The sequence below is a fragment of the Narcine bancroftii genome, chromosome 6 (genome assembly GCF_036971445.1).
Source record: "Narcine bancroftii isolate sNarBan1 chromosome 6, sNarBan1.hap1, whole genome shotgun sequence".
NCBI classification, from domain to species: Eukaryota; Metazoa; Chordata; class Chondrichthyes; order Torpediniformes; family Narcinidae; genus Narcine; species Narcine bancroftii.
Window position 1 is genome coordinate 81,634,349 of NC_091474.1, and position 24,492 is coordinate 81,658,840.

General features: G+C 38.7%; 1 protein-coding gene across 5 annotated transcripts in view; it reads right to left on the minus strand.

Annotated features, from left to right (window-relative positions):
- Nucleotides 1-24,492, minus strand: part of mcu (mitochondrial calcium uniporter) — a 188,275-nt gene that overhangs the window by 121,104 nt on the left and 42,679 nt on the right. For 3 of the 5 annotated variants that reach the window (XM_069885537.1, XM_069885533.1, XM_069885535.1), the window contains exon 2: nt 505-552. The exons of the other annotated variants lie outside the window; for them this stretch is intronic. In XM_069885537.1, the coding sequence (XP_069741638.1) occupies nt 505-552 (48 nt within the window). The remainder of the gene's footprint in view (nt 1-504; nt 553-24,492) is intronic. 5 annotated transcript variants of the gene reach the window in all.

The window sequence follows — 24,492 nt, forward strand, 5'->3', positions numbered from 1 at the left end:
CAATCTAGCCTTATACTCCACAGATGTAACCCTATCCTGCAAATGTGCTGATATTAAAAAATAATCAATTCTAGAAAAAGAATTATGTCGTGAAGAATAAAAAGAAAAACCTTTCTCTGTAGGATTAACTCTTCACCAAATATCAATTAAATTCAAATCTGCCATCATATTAATCACTTGGATTGCCATCTTAGACTTCTTAATTACTCTTGGGTACTTATCCAATAAAGGCTCCAACACCACATTCAAATCTCCCCCAATCATCATATTAGAGTTCGATTGTCCAAGTAATAAAGACATATCCACAACAAAAGCTGTATCCTCAACATTAGGAGCATAAACATCAAGCAAGGTCCATGCCTCATTAAAGATTGTACAATTTAATTTTAATAATCTTCCACCATTTTTCTCTTCATTCTGTAACTGAAATGGTAGATTCTTATGTACCAAAATTGCCACACCTTTTGCCTTAGAATTAAACGAAGAATAAAAAACTTGCCCAACCCATTCACGTTTGAGTTTCAAATGTTCCTTATCTGTTAAATGAGTTTCCTGTAAAAAAGCAACATCAACTTTTAATTTTTTTAAATAAGCAATTACTTTCTTACGCTTAATAGGATTATTTAAACCCTGAACATTAAGAGAAGCAAACTTCAATTTAGACATTTCTTACACTCAATAAAACACAAGAAACAAACAAAAAAAAGGAAAGAGAGAAAAAAAAAGAAAAAACCCCAAAAAAAAACCCAAAAAAAGAAAAAAAACCCTTAATTCCCCTTTGAAATTACAACCAAAAACTAAAAAAAATAAGTTATATATCTATAAAAAAATTTAATTATTTAAAAAAGATAATAAAAAAAAGCTTCACTCCCTAACCCAAAAATTAAAAAGAAAAAAAAACAGGTCGGAGGTCACAATTACCTCCTCCTGTTTAAACCGCCTAATGCGGTAACTCCCCCAAAATATTGGGTGTGAGATAACTCACACGCAGCTAATGACTTCTGGAAATTGGTGCCCACCCAGTTCCCTCTCCCAACTCCCACCACTATTTAAAATCTTCTCAACAAAAAATAATAAAAAAAAACTTACAATACTTTTCAATTACCTGAGTCTTGTTCTAACGCAATAATTACGGTTATACCAAAAAAAATAAAGACTTTTTACAGGTTTCTTCTTATAGACCAATTTTGTTGTTAAATGTAGATTATAAAATTGTAGCTAAAATTATGGCTAATAGATTAGCTCAATATCTGCCTAAAATTATACATGGTGATCAAACGGGATTTATAAAAAACAGGTATGCGTCAGATAATATTTTACGGTTAATAACCTTGATAAATAAATCTAAATTTCAGTTGAATTATCCAATAGTGGTTTCATTGAATGCAGAAAAGGCTTTTGATAGAGTGGAATGGAAGTTTCTGTTCAAAGTACTTGAGAAACTTTGTTTTGGTTCTTAATTTATTGGGTTGATAAAGGCTTTATATAATAGCCCGAAGGCTAGAATTGCTGTTAATGGCCAAATTTCAGAATCTTTTAGTTTGACAAGATCTACTAGACAAGGATGTCCATTGTCACCTGCTTTATTTGCTATAGTTATTGAACCTTTAGCACAATTAATACGTCAAAATGAAAATGTTAAAGGTATGAGTGTTCTGAATGAGGAATATAAGATTAATTTATTTGCTGATGATGTTTTATTATATTTGGTGGATCCAGATATTTCTTTACCTGCAATTCAAGAATGTTTAGAAATTTATGGCCAATTATCTGGTTATAAAGTAAATTGGTCTAAAAGTGAAATTTTACCAATTTGTAAAGGTGATTATTCAGTATATAAAAATATTAAAAATTTGAAGTGGACTACACAAATTAAATATTTAGGAATTAATGTTAATACAGAATTTCAAGAATTATATTTAATTAATTATTTTCCTTTAATAAAAAGGATTAAATTAGATTTGATTAGGTGGAGGGATCTAACTTTGGGTTTACTAGGGAGGATTAATTCCATAAAAATGAATATTTTTCCTAGAATACAATATTTGTTTCAATCAATTCCTTATTTTTTTTTTTAAAAAGTTTTTTTTAAGGATTTATATAAAGCGATTAGAGAATTCTTATGGAAGGGAAAATTTCCGAGAGTAGCAATGAGAAAATTGATGTGGGATTTTCAATTTGGAGGTTTAAGATTACCGAATTTTCAGCATTATTATGAAGCAGCTCAATTCAAATTTCTTAGTGCATTAATGAATATGGACGACCCACCTAGTTGGGTAAAGATAGAAATGGCGGTTATTTTAGAAAAATTTCCTCATGAGTTTTTGTTTCGATGGAATAAATATTTATTACGAACTTATGATGTGCTAATATTGAAACATTTATTGAATTTATGCACAAGTAAATTTAAAAATTGGGACTTAAAAATATATATTCTGGAAGATTGCCATTATATAATAATCAACTTGTTCCTTTTACGGTCTCCAATGCCACTTTGAAACAATGGGAAAAGAAGGGAATAAAAAATTTATCTGATTGTTTTTCTGAGGGTTGTTTTTGTTCCTTTGACGAATTACAAAGGAAATATGGTATTAGTGCAAATTCTATATTTGTATATTATCAATTAAGATCTTTTGTAAAACAGTTATGTGGTCGACATATGATTTTATTGCCTGAATCTAGTTTTGAAGAATATGTACTTTCAATACCAAAAAAGGGATATATATCTGATTTGTATTGTATTTTACAAGAAATTGATAGTAAAAAAGACTGGGATAAAGATAAGTTGAAATGGGAAAAAGATTTAGGACATAAAATAGCTGAAGAAGCTTGGATGGAAATTTGTCAGAATAGTATTCGGAAATTAATTAATGCTAGACTAGCGAAGATTAATTATAATTTTATTCATCAGCTATATTTAACACCGGAGAAATTAAAAAAATTTGGTTTTAGTAAGTTGGATTCTTGTTTTCGATGTGGTCAGACGGCCAATACTTTTTTGCATACTGTTTGGCTTTGTGATCGATTGCAACAGTTTTGGAAAGGTATTCAATCTGTTTTTAACAGTTTATATAATATCCATCTTGTATTAGATCCCGATATATTTTATTAGGGAACATGCAATCATTAATCGATTTAGGTTTAGAGGATTATCAGATTTCATTTATTTATTTAGCTTTAGTTGTGGCTAAGAAATGTATAGCACTTACTTGGAAAGATAGAAATATACTAACTTTAGATAAGTGGTATTTGGAAATGAAATTTTGTAAGACTATGGAAAGGATATCTTTTTCAATTCAGGATAAGATGTCTTTTTATAAGTTAAAGTGGACTCCGTTTGCTAATTATATGCATTTAAGTTTGATTTAAATATATGTTTAAGTGTGATATTTTAGTATTGATAATTTTTTTGTTGTTGTTGGAATTTTTTAGGTTAAGTTTCATCTCTTTTTTGTAAGTGGGTATTTTTTTCATATATAATATTGTCAATTTTATTAACTCCACTCTATTTTGGGGGAGGGTTGGACTAATTTTAAGTTAGACTATTAATATTGTGTTACAATTAACGGGGGGGGGGGGGTATTTTGTGTAGTTTTCTGATGTAATATTGTAATCATACCTTTTTAAAAATTTTTTTCTATTTTTCTTTAAATGTAATTCTTTATTGTATTCATGTTATAAAATTTTAAATAAAGTCTTCAAAAAAGATTCCTCATGTGCTCTGTGGAAAGCATACTAACTGGTTTGGTAACACTGGACAAAAAATTTGCTTCCTGAAACAAAATTTGGGATCATGATAGACAACTTCAAGCTGAATGCAAAGATAATTTCAGATTTGCTGTATCACGTCGGAAGTTGGAAAAACATTAAATTAGCTTGCATTGAATTTAGCCTAATCACATCATGACGCTGACATATTGTGTTCATTCAACTAAAAATGTTTTGCCACTGATTTTCATCAGTCCTCAGCATCCGTCAGTGTCCAACAAAAGTCAGCCAGCATTGATGGACTCCAGTCACCTTGATACTGCTTTTCCATGGTCCCAATGTCCTGGTGAAACCATTCACCATGTTTGTCATTGTCACTGACTGCACCAGGATCAGGAGGGAGGGAGTCCAAGTGTGAATACAGAAAATGAATTTTCAATGACATGTTGCACTTTATGGTTGAGGTATATTGTCAATCAGCTGGATTTATATCAATAGTGCACAGCCTCTGTATATGCGACCTGCTTTTATAGACTATTTCTATTCAGCTTGTCCAGGAATTAGAGAATATTTACCAAGCACCTGCACTGAGTGGAGTGACCAAATCAGCTTGCTTTGTGGGCGATATACTAATAGACAAAATATGACAGGAAATCATAAAATAGGTTGCATCAAAAAAAAAGTATGTGATTGGAAAATTTTAAGGTGAATTTTGTAACCAGCAGTACCAAATCCATACACCCAGAAGTGTTCAGGAAGCAAAATCTTCATTGTCCATTGTTATTTGAGGGCTCAGAAACACAGGAGGCTGGTTACATCACTGCCTGGTATGGATGCATCCACTCTCAGGACAAGAATAAACTACAGAGGGTTGTAAACTCGGCCTGCGACATCATAGACACCAGGCTTCACTCCGTCGAGGACATCTACATGAGGAGGTGTCTTTAAAAAAAAAAAGCAGCCTCTATCCTCAAAGGACCCCCCACCAAACTCAGGCCATGCCCTCTTCAGTCATCGAAGAGATGAGCATTCAATGGCACAAGGATAGCTTCTTCCCCTCTGCCGTGAATAATCTTTTTTTTCATTTTTTAAATATTTTATTTAAAATAAAAAAGTCATCAAATATTAATATCAGTTTCATTACACGTATAAACCCCAAACCCCCTCCCCTACAATTAATCCCTATAAAGAAAAAGATAAAAAGCAGAGATAAAATACAGAAAAGAGAAAAAGACCTGATTGCCAAGAAAACACCACCCACCTCACAGTTCTAATCACTTACATTTTTTATTCTTCCAAGGAGGTTAACAAGGTTCTCGAAGTTTAGGGGAAATATCTATAAATTTATACCCAGTTTTTAAATACGGGTGCCAAATTTTCAAAAATACATCATATTTATTTCTTAAGTTGTCATGATCTTCTCAAGGGGACGCAACTATGCATTTCTGCATTCCATCTACCATACCCAGATGAAAGTCCGATTTCCACATTGCTGCTGCTATACATTTTCTTGCTTCAGCTAATGCAATCTTTACAAATTCTTTTTGATAATATAATTAATTGCAATTTCAATCTTATCCCTACAATATTACCTGATAAAAACAACATTGAATTTTGTGGAAATTTAATTCCTGTAACCTGTTCCCAAATTTATCCTAAAAGGTGTCACTTTCAGACAAGACCAAGTTGAGTGCAAGAAAGTACCCATCTCCTGTCCACATCTTAAGCTTTGATCTGAGAAATCTGACTTTAATCTATTTAATTTTTGTGGTGTTAAATACAATTGATGCAGAAAATTATATTGAACTAATCTGATTCCTGAATAATCAACGAACCAAGGACTATTATTTTTTATTTTTAAGAAATGTTGTAAGATGGGTATAATATGAATGTTCTTTTTCACTATGGTGCTGTCGCACAACACCAAACTTCATCACAGCAGGAGCATCAACAATTGCACATAGTTTAGAAAAGCAAAACCAGTTCAAAAGGAAGCTGGCTTTAAAGATTTAACATTAGATTACTGGTACAAACCAGTGAATTGAAAACCTAAAAGGAATGCTTTATGCCATTTGCTCTTTAATCTTCAGTTTTATTCAACAGGATTTGAGTAATAGGGAGCCAAAGAGCTTGGATTGTGGCCCATTGACAACAGACATAATTGGAATCAAGACACAATTATCCTCTTTGGAATGGAATTCCCTTTCCCATTTTCCACAGGCCAAAGAGAGAGATTGTAAACAAGTAGCATGCTTGCAAAGAACTAGTGCCCAGGAACAGGAGACTATTTGGCCCCTCAGTCCCATTACATGTACATGAGAGGTTTTCTTACAGATTGCTCCTGTGGAACACCTTATATGGTCTTAATATGCTTAAAGTTGCCAATGAAATAGCTGTTGATACAAATCTTTATACACCGACCAAATCCATGCAAGAAAACGGTTGTGCTGAAGCCTCAACTCTCCAAGTTAAACATAGCACCTCATTAATTGCACCAGCTATCCAGTGGCACGTGCCAGAAATAAAGAACAAATCACACAGCTAACTCGTGATGGTAGTTGTAATTAGAACTAGGGGGTGGCCTGCAAGCTTCAGTGAAGTACAACTCTGAAGATGCAAACCTTATGTTGCCATGAACTGAAGGAGCAGCACAACCAAAGTGTCAAATTACAGCCATATTTGCAAAATTCACTGATCAGGCCTTAGGATCCTGAAGTAGGAGAAGACAGGCCAGCCTTGGGTACTGAATGGGTTCCATTTTAACAGATTTCTCCAAGTAGATTTTGACCCTAAATTGGAAAATATACAAAACAAACATGAAACTGCAACCATCCCTCTATCATATAATGAATGAAGGCATACAAAAACAAAAGGTGGATAGTGCAACGCTGTCACAGCGCCAGTGACCGACCGGGGTTTGAATTCTGCACCATTGGTAAAGAGTTTGTATTTTCTCCCTGTTTCTGCGAGGGTTTCCTCCTACCGTTCAAAGTATACCGGTGATGTCAGTTAGTTGGGCGGCATGGGCCCAGTGGCCAATGGGCCCTGTTACCGTGCTGTCTTTTAAAATGTTAACATACTAAAAAAAGAGCAAAAAATTGCTCAAAGCAAAGAGTGAAAACCAATCTTGCTGTTCATAGAAATAAACACATGGAGGGTCAAGGCACTTTTGAATTTTGTACCTCCACTGCCCATAAATTGGATATTTGTAAACCAGGGACAGCCTGCAACAGCAAGAGAATTTCAATTTAACTGACTCCATTTTCATCAGTATTTAAAAGACCTCCCTGGCAAGTCCTGGGAACCTACATAGCCCAATATTACATTGCCTGAGGATTTTCCTCACGAAACTGCAAAGTCTGAGAATCTATTGGAGTTCTTGGCTGAAATAAGAGCACATTCACGGCTGCAGTGATTGACTGTGGCATTAGCTTCTGCAGAACTCAGCAGCAGTCAATGGCTGCATCACCTCCTCCAACAATCAGTTTACACAGTAATTGACTGTAATGCGGAAAAGACAGGCGAGGAAACCCCTTATTCAGCAGAAAGGAAATGTTTCAGTGGTTTAAAAACTTTTTTTTTTTAAAAATGCAGCCTTAGCGATGACAGGACTCGTGTCCTTGGGAACCCCGACTCTTTGTGAAAAGCCTCAATTATGCTCTTGATCAAAGAGGAATCAATCTTCCCCAGCAATGATTGCTTCGTGTTCACCAAGATTAAGAAGAAATTTAAGGCTGGAATTATCAAACCATATCGAGGAGGGGAGTGGGTGGTGAAGGAACAGGATGATAAGCAAACAGATTATATTTGTTTCCCCACTAAACTGAAGTCTTTGCAGGGAAGTCACCATCTTTATCAAGACTGATAAAGATAATAATGTGGCTCTATGGGGAAAAAAAAAGTTTAACATACAATATTTGAAAGTCTGGACTTTTTTTGGCATTTAGGTTGGTGAAATTAGTTTACATGCCAAGTTACAGAGGACAATTGGGAATGTTGTTAAGGAAGAGTTGAGGGAAAAGTGCTGGTATGATTGAGTAATTCATTGCCACAATCATTGGTTGAAATGCCTACTTCCAGACTGTAAAATCCTCGACAAACTCACTATGACCAGGTCCAAAAAATTAGCATCATCAGAAACAAATTTACAGTTCTGCATCACATGTGAAATACACTGCATGAGAGCTTCCCAAATAATGGCATGTGCTTCCACGGGACCCAAGCCAAACATCTTTTCATGTTATGCTGGAGAAAAATCACAAGGTGATAATTTGTTGTCGAGAGGGTTTAAAAAAAGATGGAGAACTGAAGGTGCTAATAGTCCAGTGGTTCTCAACCCTTTTCTTTCCACCACTTTAAGTGCTCCCTATGCCACCGGTGCTCTGTAATTAGTAAGGGATTGCTTAAGGTGGGACGTGAGTGAGAAGGGAAGGTTGAGAATCACTGCTCGAGACCCAATTGTGACCGAAATATTTTGCTCAAGAAAAATAATAATTGGCCTATTTCCTTTGCAGAAAATTAGGTACAATTCAAAGAATGGTTTTCATACTTTTTCTTTCCACCTACATACCACCTTAAGCAATCCCTTACTAATCACAGAGCACCTGAGGCATAGTGAGTACTTAAAGTGGTATGTGAGTGAAAAGAAACAAGGTTGAGAACCTCTGGAATAGTCAGTAAAAGCTGCCATTCTCAACAGGAGCCCAATAGGGGCCACAACACATTTAAGAGTGGGGCACGGCTGAAATAATCAATTTTTTTTAAAATTAAATTTAGGCATTCCAGTAACAGGCCATTTCAGCCTGCGATGTCCAATTACGCCCAAATGACTTAAAACCCCTGACACATTATGTAGTCAGTTGAAAGAAACCAACAAAACTTGACTGCTTAACAGGGAAGAGGCCCATAAAATGCGAGCAGAGTCCTAAGGGGGGGGGGGGGGTCATAGCATCTAAAAGGTTGCAGATGGCTAATTGAAGGGATTAAAACATCATCCTCATGTGAGTAATTATAGGGACAGTTGGTAAATCTAAAACCCAGTTTTGCTGCAGATACATAAGGCAAACATTCATATAAACCACCTTAAAAAATAACAAAGTCAAAGTAAGGCAGCATCTTTGGTTCATTATTCAACAATCTATCTGATGGCAACGGGGATGAAGCTGTCCTTGTGCTGCTGAGGGCTCGTCTTCAGATTCATGCACCTTTTACCCGATGGTAGCAGAGTGAAGAGGGCATGGGGGTCCTTGAGGATAGAGGCTGCTTTTTTTTTTAAAAAGGCACCACCTCTTGTAGATATCCTCAATGGAATGATCTGGTGCCTCCAATGTCGCAGGCTGAGTTAACAACCCTCCCGAGTTTTTCTTGTCCTGAGCGTTGACACCTCTGCACCAGTCAGAGATGCAACCCAGCCAGAAAGCTCCCCGCTGTACACCTGTAGAAGTATGAGAGCATTCAGTGACGTACCAAATATCTTCAAACACCTCACAAAGAATAGCCGTTGGTTAGCTTCCTTCACGATTGAAATCGACATGGAGACTCCAGGACAGATCCTTGGAGATGCTGACACCCAGAAATTTGAAGTTCTTCACCCTCTCCACAACTGAGCCTTCGACGAAGACTGGATCGTCTTCTCCTGACTTCCTCCTTAAGTCCACAATCATCTCCTTGGTTTTGCTCACGCTGAGTGCAAGATTGTTGTCATTACACCATTCAACAAGCTGATCGCTCTCCTGTACACTTCCTAATTTCCATTTGTGATTCTGCCGACAACTGTTGTGTCATCAGCAAAGTTATAGATAGTATTTGAATTGTGCCTGGCCACACAGCCATGTGTGTATGGTGAGTAGAGCAGCAATTCAAGCAAGGAATAACCCCATGATTTAAGGCCATACGTTATTTTGGGCTATTTAATCTAAAAAGGAAATACCAAAATAGTTAAAGGTTTTCGGGATATTCGCCCACACAACTTTTAACAGCTGAAAACAAATAGAGAATGGCTTTTGAAAGTTACATCAGTGTTGTTGTGGCTTTCCTGTGGAGGATGGGGCAAAGAAGGGGAGAAATTGAGACAGGAGATGCTATGGATGGGTAGAAAGAAATGGGAGAGAAGAAAGTCAATTCTCCTTCACTCAATTATGCACTTTAAATAAATTTTTAAAATACTGATACTGAAAATCTGAAGTAAAACCAGAAAGCACACTCACTCACTCAGCTAGCACCTGTGGAAAGAGAAGCAAAATCTTTGACTGACTTGTTCCAGGCCTAGAACATTGTAGAGTGGTTGCTACCTGTGCCAAGTTCTCTCACACACAGATAACACTGGACAATGACAATTTTGCTTCTTGAACACTTCTGGTTGCATTTTATGGATTTTGACCTTAAAATTTTGCTATCACATACTTTTTTTTTTAAAAAACATATAACCTGTTTTTGTGATTTCTTGTCATATTTTAAGACAATTAGTTAGGTTACCAACAAAGCAAGCTGTTTTGGTCAGTCCAAGCATGCTGGGCAGCCACTCAGTGAAGGTGCTATGCAAATTTTGTCTTAGGCCTAGGTATGCTTAGTCAGGATAGATGCAGATATACAGATGCTGTGCATTACATTGATCATAAATTGAACACATGTTGTCACATATGCTCTTCAGGCAATAGCCTAGTGAGCACTTAACAATAGCCTTTAGGAAGATTCCATACAGCAGAAATGTCTCGTCAATGTTGCAACAGCTGCAATACACTCTGTTACATTTATGTCCAGTATTCACTTAAGGCTCAAAGATGCAGGATGACTGCACTTACTAAAAAAGCCAATGAGCTCAACTTTGGTGACCAGGACAAACCCTGGGCTCCTCTGGCTCAGCATTGTCATGCGATTAAACATGTTAAATTCAATAAACGTCCATTTAATGTTTCTCCAACTTCACGATACAGCAAATCTGAAATTATCTTTGCGTTCAGCTTGAAGTTGTCTATCATAATCCTCCTTTTTTTTTTAAAGGGAGGAAACCTTTCATAACAATTACTACTCTGCAAGAAGGCTTATACGGATGGTTTCAGCAAGTTGCAACTTTAAGACACTATTTCAAAACGTATTTCAGCACCCCAAAAAAGGAACATTTCAATTGCAACCAGGAATTCCAGTTCTTGCGTGCTTCCTCACATTGCAATGTTGTGCTTGGAACCAAACTATGATGTGGAAAGAAACCGTGTCAACAGTGGGAATTTCAAGAGGTTTTCAAAGATTGCACTGTTTCTTTGGATTTCTGCACACAAGAATGTTGTGCTTCTATTAAAATAGCTTAGTAACTATGCCTGATGTCCATCAATGTCTTCCTGATATAAAGCCAACTGGCTCCAAGGTAAGTGAAACATCGGTTTCCAACACACTGTTGGTGATTCATCTAACATCTTGTATTGTCCTTCGCGGTTTTCAAAGACCAGGAAACTAACAGTCTTGGACAAAAATACACAGTTGTCAACTAGGATATACAAGGAGAATAGGAGAAGGATTACAATGCCCAGCGATAACAATCTGTGCCAGAGTCTCAAGGGATCAGAAGGCTCCAACAACTGCCTTTCATGGTCTTGGAGACCAGGACCATGTGTCAAACACTTCTGTGTGCCAAGAATGTTGGCAGCATCTCAGAGCTAAACATGGCCAAGAGACAGTGATTATTTTTATTGTCAGCACTCATAGCACATAGGTCGGTCCTCAGCAGCTTGCTGCTCATTCAAGGTCAAAGTTTTCAGGCATAATTTTTATTGCAGCAGTAAATAATTTCAATGCAAGCTTCGGAGTGGAAAGTGATCAATATTCAGTTAACTATTCTTAATGAAGCCAAATCTTCTTTCCCCTAATTTTTTTTTTAAACTCAACTGTATTCACATTGATTTTAAAGGCTAAAATGTGGCACACTTCACAGATATAAAGACAAAGTGACAGAACTGGACTTTCTGGAAGCCATGATCATTTTGAGTCTGGAAAGATCAAATCAAAATCCTGTTGATGCTAGAAATTTAGAAAAACAAAGCTTTGACAAAGTTAATGTGGCGACAGTTAGTGTCGCGATTTGTTCAATACTATCACAGTATCAGTGCTCCAGGTTTAAATCCGGGTTTGTCTCTATAGAGTTTGTATGTTCTCTCATGACCGCGTGGACTTTCAAGTGCTCCATACAGCGTTTTTAAGGTTAATTTGAGCAGCATGTGCTTGTGGGTATTGTGCGGTATCTGTAAATTTAAAAATTCAAAGTGTTCCCTTTTACTCTAAAAAGATGCAGCCTGACCTGCTGACTTTCCCCATCATGTTTTTACATTATTGAACACAATCCCCATGAAAACATTTCCTAACATTAAATTTCCAAATGAAATTCTTGATGTACCAAAAATGGGCAGAACCACTAAGTGACTCCACAAATAAACTGGGGAGAAGATAGGAAGGGTAAATTAGAAGATAAAGGCACTTTCATGTGAAGTATGTGACCTTAACCAATGCAATTGTATTGCCTCTTGAGCACATCGCACCAGATCACAGAACACAGCGCCCCCGAATCAGATTTTTACTGCATAGCAAGATGCTGTTTTCTACTTCAAACATCACACACGTTAAACAATGTTGTCACTTAATAAAAATAAACAAGAAATTTTACTGAGTCAGTTCTTTTCATTGTCTTCTCCTTCTGTCATTTTAGGTGGTGGAAGTCCGTGGTAGGATTTCTCTATTGTGTTTCATGAGGGAAGGGAGGGGGGGAAAAAGGGGGAGAAATCGACACTGTATATATTTAAGAAGAAAAATGTCTGTATGTATAGAAACATAGAAGATAGGAGCAGGAGTAGGTCATTCGACCCTTCGAGCCTGCTCCGCCATTCAACGAGATCATGGCTGATCTTAAAGTTCAGTACCCCGTCCCCGCCTTCTCTCCGTAACCTTTAATACCCTTATACTGAAGAAATAGATCTAATTCCCTCTTAAATAGATTTAATGAACCTGCCTCTACTGCCCTCTGTGGCAATGAATTCCACAGATTCACCACCCTCTGGGTAAAGAAATTCCTCCTCATCTCGGTCCTAAATGGTTTGCCTATTATCCTCAAACCATGGCCCCGGGTTCTGGACTTTCCCATCATTGGAAACATCCCATCTGCATCCATTCTGTCCAGTCCTGCCAGAATTTTATATGTCTCTATGAGATCCCCTCTCAATCTTCCAAACTCCAGCGAGTACAATCCCAATTTGCGCAATCTTTCCTCCTAAGTCATTCCTCCCATTGCAGGTATCAGCCTGGTGAATCGCCTCTGCACTCCCCCCATTGCAAGAACATCCTTCCTTAGATAAGGTGACCAAAACTGCACACAATACTCCAGGTGGGGTCTCACCAAGGCCCTATACAGCTGCAGTAAGGTATCCTTGTTCCTATACTCAAACCTTCTTGATATGAATGCCAACATACCATTTGCCTTTTTAACCGCCTGCTGTACCTGCATGCTCGCCTTCAGAGACTGGTGTACAAGTACCCCTAGGTCTCTGTGCACTTCCCCATCTCTTAATCTATTGCCATTCAAATAGTAATCTGCCCTCCAGTTTGTATTACCAAAGTGGATAACCTCACATTTATCCACATTGTAGTGCATTTGCCATGTATCTGCCCAGTCCCTCAATTTATCCAAATCACACAGTATCTTGGTCAATATGATTTATAGTGTGAAAAATAAAAAAAATAAAAAACATCACACACTTCATATCAACATTGCAAACAGTAGACACTCCAGTCAAGTCGATCCAACAGGAAACATTTAAGGAGGCAATTTCTAAACAGTTTGGTTTAATTTAGGAGGGGGTATTTCTTGTAGAAGGTTTTAAACCAAGAAGTAAAGCATGAAAATCTTCAGACACCGTGGTTGAAGTAAAAATACGAGTTAAACACATTCCTTGATAAAGGGTTCAAGCCTGAAACATCAGTTATATATTTTCACCCTTCATCTGTAAAGGAAAATGTTTGACCTGTTGAGTTTCTCCAGCCTTGTGCTTTTACTGCAAACCAAATGGAATATCAATTGATCACATTGGCAGAAAAGCCACCAAAATATTGCACTTGGGCAAAGCAAACATACAATTGATGGTGGAATACTACAAAGGGTAGTGGAAATGAAGGCTGTGAAAGTAAAAGGACAATAGATATGATGAAGCCCTGGGGGAAAAAAAAATCATAGGGAAAGAATTCCCACAGGACCCAGAGCTCTTCCTGCTGGGAACCATAATGGACTTACAATGAAGCTGTCCAAATTTCAAATTCAATTTATCATCACATTGACAGCAGCCAGAAAGTCCAGAGCAGTTGCAGGTGTATGGAACCTTGGTTTTCAAGAGATATTGAGACCCTGGTTAAGAAGAAGAAGAACGGGACCATTAGAGGGCGCACAGAATCACTGAACCGGTGCGGACTCGAAAGGCCAACATGGCCTGTTTCCGCTTCGTAAATGGTTATATGATAATAAAGGCACAAGACGTCGAGTGGGAGCAAGGGAGCTATGTTAATGTAAGGGTGGCAGAGGGAGGTGATCATGATGTAGCGTTTACAATCAAGATCATTTTGGGAAGGAACGCATTCCGCTGTTTCCATGGTCAAAGTACAGTGCATGCTCACATACATTTGGGAGCTAAATAGGTTTAATTATCAGCTTTGATCAAGACCTCATTGTATCAATTCTGCATGGGAGCTGGTGTGCAAAAGTCATGCCAGATTAAAATAATTAATTGAGAGACATTTTCACTCCTCAGAACTGGAATGGTAGCAAGCCATCTCCATCTCCAGCAGGGGGATGCCTAAAAGTGGGAATGAGTCGACTGAAGAGCAGGTCCTGAGGGGTGTTCTGCAGGTACTGCCGATGATGGAGAAATACAAATCAAAAATATTACAGTAAAACTCCTGTTTTCCAGATTTCAAGCAACTGGCAATGGCAAGCAACTGACCAAAAAATTGCAGAAATAGGTTAAAAAAAAATTACAGAAAATTGGTGCATCTCGGCATTAGTTTGCCATTCACACAATATGTAATCTCAAGCAAGCAGAAAATTCTCTTATCCAGCATTGACCAATTCCCATAGGTGCCAGATACCAGGGGTTTTTCCTGTATTTGGAAATGAGGAAGTTGACAAGAGGTAAAACCCACAAAAGTTTGCAGACACTGTGGATGAAGTAAAAACAACATGCTGGAGAAACTCAGCAGGTCTTAAGAAAGATAACAACGCATAACAAAAAGTTTAGAGCTCGAGTCCTTCATCAAAGCTTCAACGAGCCCCTCAGAAGCCGACAAGAGACTTGATTGAATTGTACAAAATTCATGAGAATTTCCCTTTGTAGAGATCAACTTCGGAACATTTTAAGATAGTTAAAATCTGTGGCACCCCCAACTCGGTGATGTCTGGAGATCTCTGCATGAGATTTTGGAAAGGGAGAAATATTCATGCTGATACAACAGCTTGTTTAACACTGCTGGGCCATAACTAAATGTTGCCATCAACTGAGATGGCTGGAGAACTTTTTTTTCCACCCAATAGTATGGATAATGGGGCTAAATATCTTCCTCTCAATGCAAAAAAGCTTTTTTGTGATGAATTGCAAACTCTGACACACACTTGATCAGATCTGTACCTCGTGGTCCATGGAAAAATAACACCGTCTGCAGTTGGAGGAAGGTGTACAGTTGGATGAGCTTCTTACGTAAATTTATTTCTGTGACCATTTTGCTTAGAAGGCTGAAGTTGCCCTGGTATCTTCAAACAAAGGTGTAATGCAAACACATACTGGAATAGAGGCTTAATCTATTGTAAGCACCATTCTATCCACGTCTCAACACAAAGGAATTTAATAAAATCATTCTTTGTTTATTCTTTGGCTTGGCTTCGCGGACGAAGATTTATGGAGGGGTAATGTCCACGTCAGCTGCAGGCTCGTTTGTGGCTGACAAGACCGATGCGGGACAGGCAGACAGGTTGCAAGGGAAAATTGGTGGGTTGGGTGTTGGGTTTTTCCTCCTTTGCCTTTTGTCAGTGAGGTGGGCTCTGCGGTCTTCTTCAAAGGAGGTTGCTGCCCGCCGAACTGTGAGGCACCAAGATGCACGGTTGGAGGCGATATCAGCCCACTGGCGGTGGTCAATGTTTATTAAATCAAGAACAATTACAGCCACATATGCCCCATGTTGTCAGAACTTCTGAATGGTGAAGGCTGCAGTGGACAAAATTCCTTTTCATTCCAAAGGAATCAACAAAATTCACAAGCAGTCAGATTTTTGCTGGATGTTTTATTTTCTAGCTTGTTCCTATAAAGCATTGATCATTTTCCAACTCCATTTTAAGCTTCTCATGCTCAAAGCAGCAGCACATCCTTCTGAGTGAAAGGGGAGAAAGGTTCAGACCTTGCCCACAACATTCAAGTTTATTGTCATCTGATTATAAAAGTACAACCTGATGAGAGAGCATTTTCCAATCCTTGGTGCAAAACACACAGGCGCAGTTAGTGCAATACTGTTACAGTGCCAGTGATCTGGACCAGGATTAGAATCCCGTGTTGCCTTAAGGAGTTTGTATGTTCTCCCCATATTTGCTTGGGTTTCCTCTGGGGTCTCCAGTTTTCTCCCATCCTTCAAAACAGATTTTGGTAGGTTAATTGGGCGGCATGGGCTCGTGGGCCAAAAGGCTCTCTTATTGTGCTGCGTACCTAAATTTAAATTTAAAAATGTATACAACCAGAAAAAAAAACATATAGATAATCAATACTTATGCAGGACAAGTATTCATCTATACAAATAAATAAATATGGTTTCATGAATACAAGAGTCTCAGATGGTTAGAGTGAGCAGTTCAATTGGTCATTCACCATTCTCACTGCCTGTGAGAATGGGCATATAACTGAGAACTAAATTTGCAACAAATTAAAAACCCCCATGATTACAGGAGGTTCAAAACAAGTATGATCACACAAAAGCTTGCAGTTTACATTCCATCCATCTTCCCATCAATCAGACATGCCACAAGTCAGAGCATGCAATAAAAATGTCTCCCCAGGACATGCTAAATCAAATTCACATTTGGGGAAATTTCCACTGTTGTCGTATTCTTGTAATTTCTGAAGTTGTGGTTCTTTGAAATTAAAATATTAAAGGTGGTGAGAATTTTTCAAATTTAGTGGAAAAAAATATTAAACTGTTTTCATTCAATCGATTTAACAAGCTCTCTATTTTCACTTCTGTCAATTTCTTTCCCTTTAGACTTCATATAAAAATTTATTCACAGTACATTTCCTCTGCTTCAGGGGACAAAAGTCCTACTGTACATCATGTAGTGACAGAAAATCAAGTGATGCTATCCCAAGAATACCAAAACTCCAGGACCCCATTCAAAAAGCAAGAGGGTTGGTCAATGCTCCTTTTTTTCCCCCAAAAAAGACAGCATTATAGCAGGCCCCTTCCACCCACAAACCCATGCTGCCCAACTGACCTAAAACCATATAACCATATATCTGCTTACAGTGTGCAAACAGGCCATGTCAGCCCTTCAAGTCCACGCCGGTTCACTTGAACAACTCCACTAGCTTCCCCCTCCTGCTCTCTGCCCATAACCCTCCAACCCCTCACATCCATGTACACAACCAACCTTCTCTTAATTTGAAAGATGGGATGAAACCAGAGCACTTGGGAGAAAACACATGCAGACACAGGGCGAACATACAAACTCCTTACCGACAAAGCCCTAACAGCATTGCAATAATCATGACTCCCCGAGGATAACAGAGTTCACTTTCAAGATCTTTGGGTACAAAAGCAAAATCTGACCCAACTGTCATCAATCCAAACTCATATTGAGCCCACTTGAATCCAATGTGATGGTGGAAAAGAACTAGGAAGTTTTCAGTCGGAACACAATTTGTATTTGGAAATAGAAAATAAATCATGAACCAGGGTGTAGAATCAAAGCCAGTTGCTGCTGCTAAGCTGACTCCCAACACCCATGTTTTAATCAAAATTAGGGATGGACAACCTTTTAATTTTTAAGTTAGACATACAGCAGGGTAACAGGCCATTTCGGCCCATGAATATGCACCGGGAGTGGAGGTTAATTGGGTGGCGTGGACTGAAATGGCCTGTTACCATGCTATATATCTGAATGAAAAATTAAAAGGTTGGCCTATATTCATCCTTACACTGCACTTTTGTTTTATATTAGCTTTTCAAAAACAGGGGGGGGGGAAGAAGGTTCCGTTTCCCCTCTCATATAGGTTTGAACGATCTAATGATTCAAAGAGCTGAACATGTTCCCTGCTGTCCTGTGAACAATCATTTTTCTCATGCAAGCAAATGACCAGGACAACACCATAAATGTGTTTAGCTTGTTGCTGTGTCAATACACTGCTGCTTTTCCTTTTCCAGCGCCATTTCAAGTAGGATATTGGGCCAGCCTAATACTGAGCTGAAGGGGCTACAGTTTGCAGTAGATTCCTGTTCGAAAAGATGGAGGGATTCAGCGGGTCATGCAACATCCATGGAGAGAAATGCATGGTCAACATTTTGAGTCAGGACCCTCTTGAAGACAGATGTGGTCAGCTGTAAAGTTATAAAAGAAAGCAGAAAAGGCAAAATATTTACTTTCTTGTTGACGGGACAAGGCAACTCTCACCCGTTGGATAGACACTTCACCTCAAAGCAAATTATTCTTGGAGCAATTTCATCATGAAATCACCACAAGTTTCTTAACTTCATAAAAATAAAAGCAGCTGTCCATAAATATTTGTACTTAAATCGCACCTCTAATTTCAAATTCCAGCAGCCCCAAAGTGTTCAATGAAATAATGTAGGAAATTTCCACACAAGGCTGATGATCATGTCATTTTATGTTTAAAAAAACCCACAAGCAATGTTATTTCAAAGTTAAAGATTTGCCAGGACATGAAAAGCAACTCTTCCATGACAATATGCAGCAGATCCCTTAAAACCACTTGAGTAAAGATGGGATTCCTGCTTTATCTCAATGAAAGACACCCACTCACTGGAGCTGCCCAACTTGGGTGCTTCAGTTTGTGTTTGAATTGAAAAAAATGAATCAAATCATTTTGCACATGTACCAAGATTATAGTTGAAAGTTTATTTTGTGTGCAAACCAGGCAAGTCAACCCATACTCAAGTATAGCCCGTACTGCAATAAAGAAACAAAGTGCAAGGGGAGCAGAGAAAAGCTAACCACTGCAAAGGTTTTTTTTACAATAAATGAGAGGTCTTTCAAGTGTCAAATATCAGCACCAAGGAAACAGTCTTTGAATCTGGGAATTTCGTATTTTTAAGCTCGTGCAAGTTTTGTCTGACAGAAAGGGAGAAAAATGAGCAGGGAAGAGAAGAGCAGGTGACTGGGGTGGGATGGATTCTTTGATACACTGGCAGCTTTAACCAAGGCAGTGGGGAGTTGTACACAGAGACTTTGGAGGAGAGGTTGGCTTGGACAACAACTCGTGATGTAGTTATAGCTCTCTGCAGTTTTTTTTTAAGTGATCTTAGAACCGAAGCACCGATGCAAGGTTGTGATACATCATTGATGGATCAGGACGCAGAAACGTTGCTTTATTCACCTTAACTTTGTCTAACACAATAGTAGGGATTGCCCAGCGACAATTCTATTTCAATTCCCTGCCCCATTCCCATATTGACATATCTGTCCATGGACTCGTGCACTGCCGACCGAGACTACCGGCAAATTGGAGGAACAACGTCTCGTATTCTGTCTGTATATCCTCCAACCAGATGGCATTAATATAAACATCTCTGGTTTCTGTGAGACCCACCTCATCTCTCCCTTTCCCCACCTACTTTTCTCCTTTCCTCCAGCTCTGCATTCCCAGAGCTACTCCCTCCTCCGATTAATTCTCACCTTTTCCCTGTCTTCCCATCCATGTCCTATTATCATCTTTTGTCTTTTGGAGTGTCCTCCTCCCTCTGCCCTTTCCTTACCTTTCCCCAGCCTTTTTATTCAGGTGACTGCCAGCTTTTTACTCATACCTTGAAGAAGGGCTCAGGCACGAAACCCTGGTTATGTATCTTAACTTCCCATGAATGCTACGAGAACAGCTGTGTCCGTCCAGCATACTTATATTATTAGAACAGATTGGTATAAATAAATGCACTCCTGCTCTGCAGCTCCATAGCCAAGTAAACTATGATTTCAGAAGGCACCACATGGATGACACAGTTAGTGTAATGCTATTACAGCACCAGCGAACCAGGTTCGACTGGCACTGCTGGTAAAGAGTTTGCACATTCTCCTCACGTCTTCTGGGGTTTCCTCCAGGTACTTCAGTTTCCTACCAACATCCAAAACGTGGGGGTTGTTGGTTAATTTTGGTGCATTTAAATGACTGGAATCAGCTTCTACCTTGGTTGTGAATAAAATTTTGTTTTTAATTTAACCGAAACCCTAAAGACAAGACACCGAACATCAATTGTTAGCTGTCAAACTCCCATCTGTGGTCCAGTTGGGTTGTGTTTTACTTTTGCCTCACTATCTTTATTGGGGTCGAAATCCACTTACGTAACTACAGAGAAGCTGCAATGATTTGCTTCCACTTCAGTTCTGGAGTGACTGAACAAGGCGAATGTGGGACCCTCAGACTTTTACGACAGGTGGAGAAGGGAGGTACTTGACAGGACAGGGGCATTCCTCACACGGGACTCAAACTCACAACTTTTGTCTCAGAACAGTGAGATCAATGTCCATAGCAAACACAGACTAACAAAACCAAGCGTACAATGGAAGAAGTGCTGAAAAGTTCACTTTACTGGTGCAAAAATGAAAGCACCACAGATCGAGAACAGTTCCAGGGAGATATCAAGATAAAAATCTGGACCCCAAAGATTTTGCTTCCTAAACATTTTTGTTATGGATTATGGATTGCTGCTCACAAATTAACAAAATTTTCCTATCATGTTTTTTTTTTTGATACACCTTTTTGTGATTTCCTGTCATATTTTAAGTCTACTTCAAGCATAGAAAACCATGAACCACAACGTGTTAATGAAAATTCAGTTTCTGCATTCGCACATGGACTTCTTCCCCGCTGATCTTGGTGCAGTCGTGATATTGCGACCATGGAAAAGAGACACATCAGGGTAACTGAAATCCATCAATGTTAGACACTGACATGAGAAGCATCAGATGTACAAATGAAAATCAGTGGCAAAACAATTTTTGGTCAGTTGAACTAATACAATATGTCAGCGTCATTATGCGATTAAACATTCTAAATTCAATTGGTTAATTTAATGTTTCTCCATCTTCCTATGTGATACAGCAAATCTGAAATTACCTTTGTGTTCAGCTTGAAGTTATCTTTTATAATCCCCAATTTTTTACCAGGAAGCAAACCTTTTGAAAAAAGTTATCCAATGTAACTGGAACAGATCCCAATTCAAATCACACCAAGAGGTCATGCAACTGAGAGTTAGAACTGATTTAAACATCAACTCGCTTCAAGAATCTTCCTGAATTGCTAGTTATACAAATGTTAGTAGAAATCGAGTGGCTGATTTTCCACTAAATCAGAATTTTGACACCATTACATCTGTTGCTTCCCCCACTTCATGCTGTTTAATCAATATGTCAGTATACTTATGTCTGTGAAGGAGAGAGAGAGAAAACAAATAACTGAGTTGCCATGGAATATAAAAGCAACATGTTAAGTGATCCATGACTTTTAATCAGACTCTGAAACGGACAAAAATACTCATCCGGTTTGTATCTGCCAAACTGGCACTTTTCTGTCAAGATTAACCTGGCCCTGACAGTCCTCTCAATAAAGGGTGAAAGATTCCATTGGACTACTTCAGAGAATGACAAACAAATGTCAAAACCCAGAAACCAATTGCAATTACTCATTTAATGCCACTTAAATACGTGGTCTGGTCTTTATCAGAATCAGGTTTATCGTCACGAGGTGTGTGTGTGTGTGTGTGTGTGTGTGTGTGTGTGTGTGTGTGTGTGTGTGTGTGTGTGTGTGTGTGTGTGTGTGTGTGTGTGTGTGTGTGTGTGTGTGTATATGTAGTAGTTGAATTTTGAGGACCAATTTTTGGGGTAAAATTTAGGTCAACTTTTCTCAATGGGGTGGGGAGGGGGCCACAACACCTTGTTTCCTTTTCACCTTACATAACAGAAATATTTTGATGTAGTTGATAAGAGACAAGAATGGAAGAAATAAAAACTTGATTACTTCACAGAGAAGGAGGCCCATAAACTTTGAGCAGAATCATGGGGGGGAAGGGGGGGGCGTAATATTGGCATAGCTGGGGGAAAAAAAGCTCAAGAATTAATGATTTAGGGGGTCAACTATTACAGGCATACTACTTTTGACCGCAATAAGTGTCTGTCATTCGGGGCATCGGGAACATATAGGCAGGTGGGGTCAGGGAGGAAAGTCGGTGTTCAGGGCGTCAGGAGTTTGTATGGGCAGCAGGCAGTCAAGGCCAAAAGTAAGCAGGTCAACTTCTAAACAGCATTGATTATTTATATGCATGTACACAGTGCGCTGTTTTGCTGTAGCAGCATGGTGCAGAACAAGGTGCAAAATTACTATAAAATTACATTTACATGAAATTTTTAAAATATAGTGCAAAATTTATTTAAGATATAAATGTCCACGGGTTCATTGTCGGTTCAAAAATCTTAAGGTGGAGGGGAAGAAACTGTTTTTGTAATGCTGAGTGTGCATCTTCAGGTTTCTGTACCTCCTTCCTGACAGTACCAATGAGTAAAGGGCACAGCAAGGGCATTGAGTGTCCTTGACTTCAGAAGCTGCTTTCTTGAGGTATCTCTTCTTAAAAATGTCCTGAAATGGAGGAATGATGGCTCTAATGTTTGTAGAATCTTGCTGACTGCTGTATTTCTCACATTAGAAGTACAGTTGAAAAGTACTCTAGAAAATTGCCTGAAGCCAGAAGAAACACTGGTTTGAAAATTGTTTAAGTGCTGAAGATGGTAGAAACCCGAATTATAATAAACACTGGAAACATCCTGCACATCTGGCAGAATGAGATGTTCCACTTGAGAAGTGTGAAAAGAGACACAGAAATGCAAGTTTGGGCAATGTAATAGAAGGAAAGGCAAAAAGGGTTGTGAATCTATGATGGAAGAAGCCCCAGGAGACAGAAAGAGAGTAATGGTTCCTGAGCCACCACCATTAACCTGCAGTTGTTAGATATAGTGACTCCCAGGAATACAAAATCTCCACCTCTGATTCCCCCCAATTATCACTGACACCTCTGGTATTCCATTCCTAATGTCTACAATCAGCTCCTTGGTTTTTGGTGACATTGACTGAGAGGCTCACTCTACTTCATTTCCACCCAGCAATGAAACTGAAACCATTCCTCAAATAGGAGAAGAAGACGAAATAAACTGACCCAGTACGTAAAAGTAGAAGACACAAATTTCTTGTTTATTTTCATTGTGTGACGACATTGTTTAATGGGTTCAATGTATCATGTGTGTTGGGCGTTGGGTGGGTGGGGAAGGAGGGAGAGAGGGGAGGGGGGAAAGGGGAGAAAATGACACTGTGTATATTCAAGAGGGAAATGTTTGTGTGTATTTTGGTCAGTATGGTTCATAGTGTGAAAAATTTAAAAAAATCTTCACTTCCCGCTACCTCAAGTAAGCAATCCACATATTAAAAGAACACATCCCACCTTAGCCACACTCTCTCATCAGGCAGAATGTACATGTTTCGAAACATTCAAGTCCAGATTCAAGGACCATTAAAAGACTCTTGATCAGACCTTTCATGAGTACACTGTTTCACGGTACTTCTCTCCTTGCAACTTTATGCAGTGATGCTGCACTCTGAACTTACATTCTTGCACTACTTGCTATACTGTAGAAAGTTTGGCTTGCCTGGCTATCAGGCAAAACAAAGTTTTCCCATTACATTTGCGTACATTTAAAAAAAAACTTAGACATGCAGCACAGTACTAGACCATTTTGGCCCACGAGTGCATGGCACCCAATTAACCTACAAACCCCAGAACGTTTCGAACTGTAGGAAGAAACTGGAGCCCCTGGGGAAAACCCATGCAGACACAGGGAGAAAGTACCAACTCCTTACAGACAGCACAGGATTTGAACCCTGGTACCAATTGCTGGTGCTGTAAAGGTGCTGCGTATCTGCTACGCCAACCATGCCACCCTAAACTAGAAACAATTATGCTCAAAAGTCTGTTTTGATACATTTTAATAGTGATTGGTAGGAACAGTTCAAACACAGCCAGGAACACTGAACAATACCCAACTGCAGGAAATTTATTAATATTTTAATTTTAATGAAGAAGCATTGAAAGTAACTGGAGGCACGTGGGACCTGAGGGACAAGTTTGCGCCCAGGACATTTTCTTGCACCCTGGGACTACTTGTGGAGAGATGACTACCAGTGGGAATGTGTCAAAAGGAGAGAAAATTAATTTGTTCATTCTTAAATATGTAGCATACACAAACATCTGCATTAGGACTAAACAGGCTAAGGTCAAATCCATTTGGAGCTTCAATGTGAAGTAACTCAAGCATTTTGTCCTTTTCATATCTTTAAACATGGTGGGAATGGGAGCACACAGCCTTGAATCAGAGATATGTTTATACTCAAGATATTAAAATATGACATCACTGCTGACAATAGCCACTTTCAGGTGCATTCTCCGCCAAGAATGTGCCTGCAATAGTGGATTCAGACCTGTGGAATGGTCGTTCAGGTGACAGCGCTAAAA